The 14,166-nt window shown below is 39.7% G+C and overlaps 2 protein-coding genes across 2 annotated transcripts; both read left to right on the top strand.

The window, feature by feature from the left end:
* The first annotated feature begins 5,343 nt into the window (after positions 1–5,343).
* On the top strand, positions 5,344–8,020 carry LOC138191501 (nuclear factor 7, brain-like). The gene has a single exon (XM_069138359.1). The coding sequence runs from the start codon at positions 5,438–5,440 to the stop codon at positions 6,905–6,907; it is 1,470 nt and encodes a 489-aa protein (XP_068994460.1). The 5' UTR covers positions 5,344–5,437; the 3' UTR covers positions 6,908–8,020.
* A 1,822-nt stretch (positions 8,021–9,842) lies between these two features.
* Positions 9,843–11,428, top strand: LOC138191636 (nuclear factor 7, brain-like). The gene has a single exon (XM_069138552.1). The coding sequence runs from the start codon at positions 9,961–9,963 to the stop codon at positions 11,383–11,385; it is 1,425 nt and encodes a 474-aa protein (XP_068994653.1). The 5' UTR covers positions 9,843–9,960; the 3' UTR covers positions 11,386–11,428.
* Positions 11,429–14,166: the final 2,738 nt, after the last annotated feature.

The following is a 14,166-nucleotide window of genomic DNA, read 5'->3' as shown; positions in this document are numbered from 1 at the left end:
TGAGGGGATCCCGAGGACCTACTCAGCACAGGACAGGCTGACTAGCCGGGTGGGCGGAGCTTCGCTGGGGAATCCCGAGGTTCTCCACCAGCAGCTGATTGGCAGGATCGACTGTGTGACACCCAGGAATCTACACAGGATGGCCGAACCTTCGACAGCTGATCACCGAGGAACGAACTGGAAGGCTTCTTCATACAGGTGACACCCGAGACTCGACACTGGATGGCAGGAAACAGGAAACAGGAGTCAGAACCGGAATCTCAGACAAGGAGACGGACAGACTTACGGGATGTCAGGTAGGTAAACGGACGGACTGACTGAGTTGACGGGAGACCGGGGTATTTAATCCAGCTGGAGGTGATTGGTGGAATGCATCCAGCTGGATCTACGGAGGTGGGCGTGGCAGATGATGGACCTCAGAGGAGGGTAGTACTGCAGGAGAGACCAAAACAAAGACAGGAATGACAGGACACAGGAGGAGAGGTGATGGGGGGTAAAACAGAGGAAAACACACAGGATCAGACAGGAATCCAAACAACAGCAACATGAGGGAAATCAAAGCCTGTAATGTTGAACCCTGTTTCTCTATTAGATGTCATAAGACTGTATGATGACATGATTTACAGGAACATTCAACCATTACAAACCTGTACAGTTTCTAAAGCCTTGTTTGTTCATGTTTGTATGAGTGTCTTGTGTTATTTGAATGTTTTGTAAGAACAGGAGGTCGAAATAAAAAATAGCTGCACGTCTTGTTGAAGCTCAGAAAGATCCAATCTGGTTCTCCACATTTATTGAAGTTGTTTCTGAAAAGTGTAAAACAATCATCGATACGCAGCGTTTTTCTGCTCAAGTCTAACAGAGAATCTCATCTGACTTTCTTAACATATACAAAAACCAGAAATCCACAAAAGTTAACTGTTCCATCATCTTTCCTGTTATTCTGAGTAAACCCTCTTTAGTCTCTATATGAACAATGTTCTGTCAGTATAACACCACATCAATTATTTAACGATCATGAACAGTAATACAGTCAAAGTACAACATGAACAACGTGGGCTTCTTCAGAAGGGCTCATTGCTAAGCTGACACTAACACCTCCACATCAGCTGCTAACAGACTAACTCACACGGTCCGTACAGCGAGTCGCTCATAAACACATTCAACACATCACACAGTATCACCGAAGCAGAGTCCAACCATGGTCCTGACCCAGACGGTCACAGAACCTCACAGCTGACCTGGAAATGAAACAATATCTTTCAGTGGATTCTTCTTCTTCTTCTTCTTCCACTGTGTGGGAGTGTGGACCAGAGTTATCTATCCCCTTACAAAAAACAACAAAAACAAAACAAAGGTTGCACCAATTCAGTGAACTAAATTCTTTTACTCAATCCTGTTTCTTTCAAGTATTGCAACACACTTCCTGCCCATAAGGTTAACGTGTCTTTTAGATGAAGTTCCTCAACTCCCAGCTTCCTCTTCAACATGTCTCGCTGTCCTGTGAATTTCTGGCAATGACAAATGATAAGATGTTCAGATTCTGGTATTTTGCAGAACTCACATCGTCCTGTTGGGTGTTTATTTATTAGTTGTGTTGTTTTGTTCAGCCTTGTGTGTCCAACCCTCAGTCTGGTTAATATGTTTTCTTCCTTGGTGCTTCTTCTGGATGTCCTCCATTTGCCAACGTCTCTCTGAAGAGCATAAACGTGTCTTCCTGTGTCTCCTGAGTCCCAACTGTGCTGCCGTTCCTTCACAAAGTTTCTTTTGATTATTAATTTAGCTTCTGCTTTGCTGAATAAAATGGCTGAACTGTGCTGACTCTGCAAAGCTTGTTCTGCTAATTGATCTGCTCTTCCGTTTCCTTTTATCCCTCCGTGTGCCGGCAGCCACATGAATGATACATGAAGACACATATTTTGAAGTCTGAACAGTGTTTCATGTATTTCATTGATTAAATCCTGCCTGCTATGAGATGTGAATGATTGTAATGACAATAGTGCTGAACTGGAATCTGAACAGATGATGACCTTTCTGATCTGAAGCTCCTCCACCCACTGCAGTGCTGTTAAGATGACCAACGTCTCTACTGTATAAACAGATATTGTCTGATGTTTTCCTTTTGACTGCATATGTTGACCGCAAAACCAGTTCTACCTGTATTAGGATCTTTAGATCCGTCCGTGTGTTTCGGGGTAAATGATTGATATGTGGTCTGTAGTCTGTCCTCCACCACTCCTGCAATATCACCAAGATCTTACAGTACTTTTCCCCAAAAAGTAATTATGAACTGACACTGAGGGAACCAGACGAGGTGGTGGTGCTGATAACGGTACATCAGGGGTGAATGTTATCTGATTTAATGACATGTCTGGATAATCCTGTTTGGTCCTTTCTCTCTCCCAACATGGGAGAAGCAGCTTTGTGGTTGGATGATTATCTCCACAACGTCCTTGAAGATTGTCCCAGTAGTTCATAGTTAAGAGCTTGCGTCTCACATGCAGCGGCGTCTCACCCTCCTCCACCTGAAGAGCAGACACAGGACTTGTTTTAAAAGCACCACAACAGAGTCTCAGAGCTTCGGATTCACCACCTCCAGCTCCTTTAATGAAGTTTTTCCAGCTGATCCGAATACAACACGACCATCATGAAGGACTGATCTCATCAGAGCGACATTCATATTTTTAACATCAGATGTGCTGGCTCGTCATTCTGACCCTGTTGGACACCTCATTACATTTAAAATCTGTTTACATTTGATAACTATCCTCTGAATATGATCATTCAATGTTAATTTATCATCAAACCACGCGACACACAAATCTGTTCAATAAAAAGTCTTTAATCCAATGATATGCTCTGCCACCTATTCCTATCATATTTAATTTCATCAACAATCCCTCCTTCCAAACCATATCATCTGCCTTTTAAAAAACACAGCCATCACTGACTCCTTATTCACTTGAGCTTTTGTCATTTCTGTTTCTAAACAAATAACTGGGTCCATAGTTCCTCTACCTTTCTGAAATCCACTTTGATGAGTTGTTATCATTCCCCTGGTTTACAAATAAAATGTTAATCTGTCTTAATCATTCTTTCCATAATCTGACCTACATGAGATGTTAGTTGGTCTATAATTCATTGGGTTTGATGAGTCCTTGCCTGGTTTCCTGATTGGAATAATCACAGCTTCTTTCCAAGAACTAGGTCGTCTCCCCACTTCCCAAACCTGATGATGAAAACAGAACAATTTCATCATTACTAAACAACCTAAACGCTTTATTATTATGTAACACGTCATCCTTCCCTGGTGATGTAAGTCGTCCTCTTTCTATCGCTCTTTTCAACTCTTCTAAAGTAAACGTGGCATCAAGTGGACTGTTAGTATTGTCTCTTCTTTCATGAATACCAGGATGAGCTGATCGTGTCCTTTCCCTTCCTCTCTTACCTTCTACTGTCAGGTTGACAGAGCTGTGGATTTCTGTTTGTATTCTGCCATCATCTCTGCCCTCTCCCCATCCGACGCTGCTGTTTCCTCCCCTTCTTCAACACTGGATGCTGCCGTCCTCTTCTAATTCCTCTCATGCTTCTCATCATCCCCCAAATCTGTCCCGCAGGTGTTGATCTCCCAATTCTGCTTCAAAAGTTCTGCCAGCTTTCCCTTTTTGCTTTCTGAAGGATTTTAAATGTTTAAATTCTAGAAATTAAGTGATTTTCTGAACAACCTAAGACCTTTGTTTCTTTCTTTCGCTGCTCTCTAACACTCATCTGTCCACCAGGGGGCAGCCTTTCTTTTCATCCATCCTTTTCCTTTAGCAATTGTTTGATCGGCAGGTTCCAGGACTGTAAATGTCAATTTTGTATCTATCTTCTCAATATCTTCATTTAAGTCTATTTTATCTATTTCTCTCTCACATATACATTTAAAAATGTCCCACTTTGTCCTACTAAATATCCACTTCTCCGCTAGATCTCATGGTTCCTTACTGCTTTGTAATGATACTTTACAGCATGTTGGAAAATGGTCACTACCCACTGAAGTTTCATCTTCTACACGCCACTCACATATCGCTGCTAAATTTCTAGATACTATAGTTAAACAGTGTTAAGACGTGTTCCCCGTGTTCACATCTAATCTAGTCCCTCTACCATCATTTAAACAAACCAAATTATCTTCTTCTAGTAACTCTTCTATTACCTCACCGTTTGCATCTGTTCTTACTCCACTCCATAACATGCTATGTTCATTCAAATCTCCACATACCAACACCTCAGACGTAGTTCTCATTGGCTATATCAGGCAATTAAGGTTTCTGATTGGAGGAGGAGGTTAAGTCCCGCCCCTCCAGGTAGCAGGGCTGTTTTGCTGCTTTACTTCTTCCATCAGTTCCTCCACTCTGCCTGACCCTCTTCACTGCCTCTGCATAGGTGGTTTTAATACCGTGGTTAGTATACGCTGCTCACACAACGACACTGACACCTGCTGGCTGGTTACTGACACTGCTGCTTAATACTGGGATGAACAACACTGGACCTACATTTGACTTTTACTAAAACAGATCTTCCTTCTCCTAAAAACACAAAGAACACATTCAGAACATATAAAACTCCTTCTGTACTTACATTTGATCAAAACATGACTTATTCAATAAGCTGTGCACCACTTCTTGTGCCACATGTAGCTGAAGTTTGAGTGAATCCCAACATTTAATCAAAGTGTAAATGAACACGTTCATGCTGACATGTCAGCACAACATGTTTCCTGTTACTGCTGCTGAAGATCAAATGTAGTAAAACTGGTTCCCTGTGAGCTTTGAGCAGCGTGTTGAAATGTTCACTGTTCACTGGAGGACTAAAGAACAAACCTCCACTTTGTTAGAGTTGGAAGTGATTTTAAGAACTGTCACAATTTAATGTTTTATTACGTTAAAAATAAAGAAAATACATGAATATGTTAAGATGTGAGCATTTCATTCTGTTTGCCAACTTTACAACAAGGAAGTTGTTCTGTCTTCAAAGAAAAGTCCAACATGTCCCTCTGGAAGACGTCCTGACACCATCTGCTGGAGACACTTTACATTGCAGCTTTTCTGACTGCAGTAACAGGAAACATGTTAGCACAACATGTTATTATTCTTTCTTTCTTTTTAACGTAATAAAACATTAAATTCTTACAGTTCTTAAAATCACTTTAAACTTTGTTTGTTCTTTAGTCCTCCAGTGAACATTTCAACACGCTGCTCAAAGCTCACAGGGAACCAGTTTTACTACATTTTATCTTCAACAGCAAATAGTTTAACACATGACGAGGTGAGAGACAATGAAAGTAGATTTTGACATTGTTGAAGAGAGCCGAGACGCCATTACAGGGTGTGAGATCTCTGCTGAACAACATTTATTTGGAGGAATTTAAGTGGAAAGTTGAAGAAACTGTAACATGGTGAGTCCTGCTTTTAAAAGACTTCAATTACAAATGGCTGAGAAAACTGCTCTTGTCGAAAGTTTCCTGAGCTGCCATGTGTGTTCAGAGACTTTCAGAGATCCTGTGTCTCTGAGCTGCAGCCACAACTTCTGTTCAAGCTGCCTAAAGAAATTCTGGGAACAAGCTGGAAACAAAAACTGTCCAATTTGTAAAAGAAAATCTTCTAAAGAACATCCTGGACTGAATTTATCACTGAAGGAACTGGCTGACTCGTTTGCTGAGAGACAGAGGACCAGTTCACCTGAGATGGCAAAAGAAAAGGAGAAAGAGAAGGAGGAGGTGCTGTGTGATAAACATCCAGAAGTCCCTTCCTTGTTCTGTGAGGACGAGCAGAGATCTGTGTGTCCTGTCTGTGAGTTTTCTCTCCATCAGACTCACAAAGTGGTTCCTGTAGAACAAGCAGTCAGTGATCTGAAGGAGCAGCTGAAATCTGACTTAAAGTCTCTGCAGGACAAGAAGGACAAATACAAACAAGTGGAGGAAACATACAATGAAATGAGTGAACACTCCAAGAAGCAGCTGTTGTCCACAGAGAGGCAGATCAGAGCAGAGTTCAACAAGATCCACCAGTTCCTGAAAGAGGAAGAGGAGTCCAGACTGGCAGCTCTGAGGGAGGAAGAGGAGCAGAAGGGGAAGACTATCAGCAGAGAGATGAAGAGGATTCAGGAGCAGATCTCCTCTCTGTCAGACAGCATCTGTGCTGTTGAAGAAGACCTGCAGAAACACAACGTGCCGTTCCTCAGCAGTTATAAAGCCACTCAGACCAGAGCCAGAGCCCAGAGCTCACTGTCAGATCCACAGCTGGTCTCAGGAGCGCTGAAAGATGTGGCCAAACACCTGGGCAACCTGTCCTTCAGAGTCTGGGAGAAGATGAAGGAGAAGGTCCACTTCAGTCCTGTCATTCTGGACCCAAACACTGCAAACCAATGTCTCCATCTGTCTGATGATCTGACCAGTGTGAGATGTGGAGACACAAACCAGCAGCTTCCTGACAATCCAGAGAGAAACAATAAATATGTCACTGTTCTGGGCTCTGAGGGTTTCAGCTCAGGGAAACACAGCTGGGAGGTGGAGGTGGGAGACCATCCTCTCTGGACTATAGGTTTAGTTAAAGAGTCAGTTGACAGGAAGGGAGAAATAAGTGGTTCACCAGAATATGGAGTCTGGTGTTTATGGCATCGCAGTGGAAAATACACTGATGGTGTTGGTAAGACTGTCAGAGAGGAGAAAAGTCTCCAGAAGTTCAGAGTCCAGCTGGACTATGACATGGGGGAGGTGTCCTTCTACAACCCTGAAGACATGACTCACATCTACACTCACAGAGACACTTTCACTGAGAAACTCTTCCCATATTTCAGTATTGGAAAAGCTGGTGATGCCAAAACTTCTGATATCAAAGTCTGTCAGAGTGATTCAGGGAAGTGATTTAGTTGTTTGTGTGGTGATGATTTGTTTGGGGGGAAGTTATCTTTGAATCTTAAACTTTTCCAGTTTGTTCTTTTTTACGTGAGAAAATGTAGAAATCCTTGTTAAAGAAGAAATATGACTTTAATTACATTCCTTTGTTGTTTTATGTTCTACAAAACATGAAATATCACTGAATAAGATGTTAAAACATAAATGTGGTTCTTTAATTCTCCAAGAATGAAGATCAAGTTTGAACAAAATGGTTTCTAACAAGGTTTTAATGTTAAACAATATGAGCACAGAAAAGTTTCATCTTACCTGGTTTTGTTTTTGACATTTAACATTTACTTTTGAAAGTTTATTTTTTCCAAATTAGAATAAATCAGTTCATTACTTTACTTGTTTTAATAAAAGCTCATGTTTAATGTGCAGAACGGACCAAACAGAGGACGTTCATGTAATAACTCACCTGTTATGTGTTTAAAATGTGCATCAGTGCAGATTACTGTTGACTGTCTGATATATTTTATACATTCATTCATTTTTATTCAGACAAACTAAATCTCCTTCTTTATTTTTGTTTCTTGGACTGTTTGAAAAGTTTGTAGAAACTGTTTGATAATGTTCAACACAAATTATATTCCTGTTCAAGCTTCAGAACAAACTGAGAATTTATAGGAAAACTGCAGATTGTTTTGATTAAAGCTGCAACTAAAGACTATTTCTAATAAACCTGTTGATCATTTTAGTCCATAAATTCCCATAAAATAATAAACATGTCAGATAAAGACAGCGAAGGTTCACATTGGAGCAAATGTTCTTGATGAATGATGAACTTTTCCTTCAGTCTTTGTATTGAGTGTATTTTAGTGGCTGCAGTGAATACTTTATTTCATAGTTCCTGAACATTCAGCTGCTGTTTGTTCTGGTGTGTTTATGGAAACTCTCATTTCATATGTCAGATGTGAAACATCATCACATTCAGGATTTCCTCTTGTTAACTGTGGATTTCCTTGAAGCTGCATTCAGAACTTCAGTTCTTTACCTGATGAGTAAATATGATCAAACTGTCAGAAATGTGAGTTCATCTATGTTCTGGTTTATTTCTGTCAATAAAAAAGATCAAAACCACGCTGCAGTTTTACGTCTTTAAACACAGAGACCTTGAAGTATCTATTGAAACTGTCATTTTATTGATAACACCTTAACACATTTTCATGTATATTTTATATTTTAATGTATATATATAGAGTTAAATACATAGTATATATATATTTTGTTGTGTATATATGGCTATATACACTATATATACACAAAAACTATAGTTTGTTGCATTTATGAAATTATAGAACAATAATAAAGACAATTCTTGACATGTTATTGCTATTTTAACTGTTATAACAATATCAAACTCTTATGAAGAGGAGAAAAAAATACACTGGCATGTGTAGCCCTACATTGAGGTCAATTAAACACAGAACTATGCAGGCCCTGAGTCCTCCCCATATTTGTGGAAAATAAATAAAATAACTTTGAAATAAATATAACATCTAGCTCCAGACGTGAATTAAACAGAACAATGCAGGTTTATTTGGGTCCTCCCCATGTTCATGGAAAATATATTAAATAAAAAGTAGCCTACTTTGAAATGAAGATAACATATAGCTGCAGCCTAATATCTTAAAAAGAGTAAACATAAAAAAAATAGGCCAGTTTGTCTTCAAGTAAGACTAAAGTCCATTTCAGTGCGCTGTCATCGTCTTCTTTTTCTTCCTCAGACACTTACAGCCGTCAACCGTCTGAACATAAAAACACAACTACATCAGTTCAGGATCTAAAATAAATATTTGTTTCCAAAATAATAGCCTATTAAATGATGGTGTTGTCGCCTGTTTAACGTGATTTTTGTTCCTGAACATCTCTGCAGAGTTTCTCTATATCAGGGCTGTAAAATGTGACTTTGAGCTTCACAGGACTGCAGGCTGTCATCTGTGAAGCGGGAGCGATGTTTGGATTTGACGTAGTTCATGCTTGAGAAAACCTGCTGGCATAAGTACGTTGATCCAAAGATGGACGGGACTCCGAATGCATACTTCATGTTCATATCAGTGTCGGGAACGGCACTCCGTGTTTCAAACACAAGTTTGTGGGGTTTGGGGAGGTTTTCAATATCGCTCCGTTTGTGCTCTTTATAGCGACGATGGCCTTCTGACGGGCGACATCTTCAAGATCAGCTGTCAGGCTTTTGAACTTTGACATCCATAAGTCTTTACCAGCGATGTCGGCCAGTTCAACTTCCAGATCGGGTCGACTTACTCCGGGGAACGTGGACGTGTTCAGCTGGGATGGGTCGATGTCCAGGGGTGTGACGGGGAAGGATAATGTGCTTTTTCCTCCCTGAACTCGCTGAATCTTTCCCCAAATGCAGTTTGCGGTCCGATAATTGCACGTTGTAAATACTCACAATTTAAGTGATTATTATTTCAAATTTAATCATTTAATCAAAGTGTAAATGAACACGTTCATGCTGACATGTCAGCACAACATGTTTCCTGTTACTGCTGCTGAAGATCAAATGTAGTAAAACTGGTTCCCTGTGAGCTTTGAGCAGCGTGTTGAAATGTTCACTGTTCACTGGAGGACTAAAGAACAAACCTCCACTTTGTTAGAGTTGGAAGTGATTTTAAGAACTGTAACAATTTAATGTTTTATTACGTTAAAAAGAAAGAAAATACATGAATATATTAAGATGTGAGCATTTCATTCTGTTTGCCAACTTTACAACAAGGAAGTTGTTCTGTCCTCAAAGAAAAGTCCAACATGTCCCTCTGGAAGACGTCCTGACACCATCTGCTGGAGACACTTTACATTGCAGCTTTTCTGACAGGTAATAGTTTAACACGTGACAAGGTGATAACATGAAAGTAGACTTTGACATTGTTGAAGAGAGCCGAGACGCCATTACAGGGTGTGAGATCTCTGCTGAACAACATTTATTTGGAGGAATTTAAGTGGAAAGTTGAAGAAACTGTAACTTGGTGAGTCCTGCTTTTAAAAGACTTCAATTACAAATGGCTGAGAGATCTCTTTTTGAAAGTTTCCTGAGCTGCCATGTGTGTTCAGAGACTTTCAGAGATCCTGTGTCTCTGAGCTGCAGCCACAACTTCTGTTCAAGCTGCCTAAAGAAATTCTGGGAACAAGCTGGAAACAAAAACTGTCCAATTTGTAAAAGAAAATCTTCTAAAGATGATCTTCTAGTGAATTTTACACTGAAGGAACTGGCTGACTCGTTTGCTGGGAGACAGAAATCTGGATCATCTGAGACAGAAAACGAACAGAAGAAGATGGAGGTGATGTGCAGAAAACACCAAGAAGAACCCAAATTGTTCTGTGAGGACGAGCAGAGATCTGTGTGTCCTGTCTGTGAGTTTTCTCTCCACCAGACTCACAAAGTGGTTCCTGTAGAACAAGCAGTCAGTGATCTGAAGGAGCAGCTGAAATCTGACTTAAAGTCTCTGCAGGACAAGAAGGACAAATACAAACAAGTGGAGGAAACATACAATGAAATGAGTGAACACTCCAAGAAGCAGCTGTTGTCCACAGAGAGGCAGATCAGAGCAGAGTTCAACAAGATCCACCAGTTCCTGAAAGAGGAAGAGGAGTCCAGACTGGCAGCTCTGAGAGAGGAAGAGGAGCAGAAGGGGAAGACTATCAGCAGAGAGATGAAGAGGATTCAGGATCAGATGTCCTCTCTGTCAGACAGTATCTGTGCTGTTGAAGAAGACCTGCAGAAACACAACGTGCCGTTCCTCAGCAGTTATAAAGCCACTCAGACCAGAGCCAGAGCCCAGAGCTCACTGTCAGATCCACAGCTGGTCTCAGGAGCGCTGATAGATGTGGCCAAACACCTGGGCAACCTGTCCTTCAGAGTCTGGGAGAAGATGAAGGAGAAGGTCCACTTCAGTCCTGTCATTCTGGACCCAAACACTGCACCCCAATGTCTCCATCTGTCTGATGATCTGACCAGTGTGAGACATGGAGACACAAACCAGCAGCTTCCTGACAATCCAGAGAGAAACACTTATTATGCCATTGTTCTGGGCTCTGAGGGTTTCAGCTCAGGGAAACACAGCTGGGAGGTGGAGGTGGGAGACCATCCTGAGTGGACTATAGGTTTAGTTAAAGAGTCAGTTGACAGGAAGGGAGAAATAACTCCTTCACCAGAATATGGACTCTGGTGTTTAGATTATTGCAGTGGAGAATACCTGGATGGTGTTGGTAAGACTGTCAGAGTGAAGAAGAGTCTCCAGAGGATCAGAGTCCAGCTGGACTATGACATGGGGGAGGTGTCCTTCTACAACCCTGAAGACATGACTCACATCTACACTCACAGAGACACTTTCACTGAGAAACTCTTCCCATTATTCAATATTGGAAAAGCTGGTGATGCCAAAACTTCTGATATCAAAGTCTGTCAGAGTGATTCAGGGAAGTGATTTAGTTGTTTGTGTGGTGATGATTTGTTTGGGGGGAAGTTATCTTTGAATCTTAATCTTTTCTAGTTTGTTCTTTTTTACGTGAGAAAATGTAGAAATCCTTGTTAAAGAAGAAATATGACTTTAATTACATTCCTTTGTTGTTTTATGTTCTACAAAACATGAAATATCACTGAATAAGATGTTAAAACATAAATGTGGTTCTTTAATTCTCCAAGAATGAAGATCAAGTTTGAACAAAATGGTTTCTAACAAGGTTTTAATGTTAAACAATATGAGCACAGAAAAGTTTCATCTTACCTGGTTTTGTTTTTGACATTTAACATTTACTGTTGATAATTAATTTTTTTCCAAATTAGAATAAATCAGTTCATTACTTTACTTGTTTTAATAAAAGCTCATGTTTAATGTGCAGAACGGACCAAACAGTGGACGTTCATGTAATAACTCACCTGTTATGTGTTTAAAATGTGCATCAGTGCAGATTACTGTTGACTGTCTGATATATTTTATACATTCATTCATTTTTATTCAGACAAACTAAATCTCCTTCTTTATTTTTGTTTCTTGGACTGTTTGAAAAGTTTGTGGAAACTGTTTGATAATGTTCAACACAAATTATATTCCTGTTCAAGCTTCAGAACAAACTGAGAATTTATAAGAAAACTGCAGATTGTTTTGATTAAAGCTGCAACTAAAGACTATTTCTAATAAACCTGTTGATCATTTTAGCCCATAAATTCCCATAAAATAATAAACATGTCAGATAAAGACAGCGAAGGTTCACATTGGAGCAAATGTTCTTGATGAATGATGAACTTTTCCTTCAGTCTTTGTATTGAGTGTATTTTAGTGGCTGCAGTGAATACTTTATTTCATAGTTCCTGAACATTCAGCTGCTGTTTGTTCTGGTGTGTTTATGGAAACTCTCATTTCATATGTCAGATGTGAAACATCATCACATTCAGGATTTCCTCTTGTTAACTGTGGATTTCCTTGAAGCTGCATTCAGAACTTCAGTTCTTTACCTGATGAGTAAATATGATCAAACTGTCAGAAATGTGAGTTCATCTATGTTCTGGTTTATTTCTGTCAATAAAAAAGATCAAAACCACGCTGCAGTTTTACGTCTTTAAACACAGAGACCTTGAAGTATCTATTGAAACTGTCATTTTATTGATAACACCTTAACACATTTTCATGTATATTTTATATTTTAATGTATATATATAGAGTTAAATACATAGTATATATATATTTTGTTGTGTATATATGGCTATATACACTATATATACACAAAAACTATAGTTTGTTGCATTTATGAAATTATAGAACAATAATAAAGACAATTCTTGACATGTTATTGCTATTTTAACTGTTATAACAATATCAAACTCTTATGAAGAGGAGAAAAAAATACACTGGCATGTGTAGCCCTACATTGAGGTCAATTAAACACAGAACTATGCAGGCCCTGAGTCCTCCCCATATTTGTGGAAAATAAATAAAATAACTTTGAAATAAATATAACATCTAGCTCCAGACGTGAATTAAACAGAACAATGCAGGTTTATTTGGGTCCTCCCCATGTTCATGGAAAATATATTAAATAAAAAGTAGCCTACTTTGAAATGAAGATAACATATAGCTGCAGCCTAATATCTTAAAAAGAGTAAACATAAAAAAAATAGGCCAGTTTGTCTTCAAGTAAGACTAAAGTCCATTTCAGTGCGCTGTCATCGTCTTCTTTTTCTTCCTCAGACACTTACAGCCGTCAACCGTCTGAACATAAAAACACAACTACATCAGTTCAGGATCTAAAATAAATATTTGTTTCCAAAATAATAGCCTATTAAATGATGGTGTTGTCGCCTGTTTAACGTGATTTTTGTTCCTGAACATCTCTGCAGAGTTTCTCTATATCAGGGCTGTAAAATGTGACTTTGAGCTTCACAGGACTGCAGGCTGTCATCTGTGAAGCGGGAGCGATGTTTGGATTTGACGTAGTTCATGCTTGAGAAAACCTGCTGGCATAAGTACGTTGATCCAAAGATGGACGGGACTCCGAATGCATACTTCATGTTCATATCAGTGTCGGGAACGGCACTCCGTGTTTCAAACACAAGTTTGTGGGGTTTGGGGAGGTTTTCAATATCGCTCCGTTTGTGCTCTTTATAGCGACGATGGCCTTCTGACGGGCGACATCTTCAAGATCAGCTGTCAGGCTTTTGAACTTTGACATCCATAAGTCTTTACCAGCGATGTCGGCCAGTTCAACTTCCAGATCGGGTCGACTTACTCCGGGGAACGTGGACGTGTTCAGCTGGGATGGGTCGATGTCCAGGGGTGTGACGGGGAAGGATAATGTGCTTTTTCCTCCCTGAACTCGCTGAATCTTTCCCCAAATGCAGTTTGCGGTCCGATAATTGCACGTTGTAAATACTCACAATTTAAGTGATTATTATTTCAAATTTAATCATTTAATCAAAGTGTAAATGAACACGTTCATGCTGACATGTCAGCACAACATGTTTCCTGTTACTGCTGCTGAAGATCAAATGTAGTAAAACTGGTTCCCTGTGAGCTTTGAGCAGCGTGTTGAAATGTTCACTGTTCACTGGAGGACTAAAGAACAAACCTCCACTTTGTTAGAGTTGGAAGTGATTTTAAGAACTGTCACAATTTAATGTTTTATTACGTTAAAAAGAAATAAAATACATTAATATATTAAGATGTGAGCATTTCATTCTGTTTGCCAACTTTACAACAAGAAGTTGTTCT

The sequence above is a fragment of the Embiotoca jacksoni genome, unplaced genomic scaffold, assembly GCF_022577435.1.
Source record: "Embiotoca jacksoni isolate LCO1_2020_lvr unplaced genomic scaffold, fEmbJac1.0.p SCAF_8, whole genome shotgun sequence".
NCBI classification, from domain to species: Eukaryota; Metazoa; Chordata; class Actinopteri; family Embiotocidae; genus Embiotoca; species Embiotoca jacksoni.
This window is presented reverse-complemented; position numbering and strand designations above follow the sequence as displayed.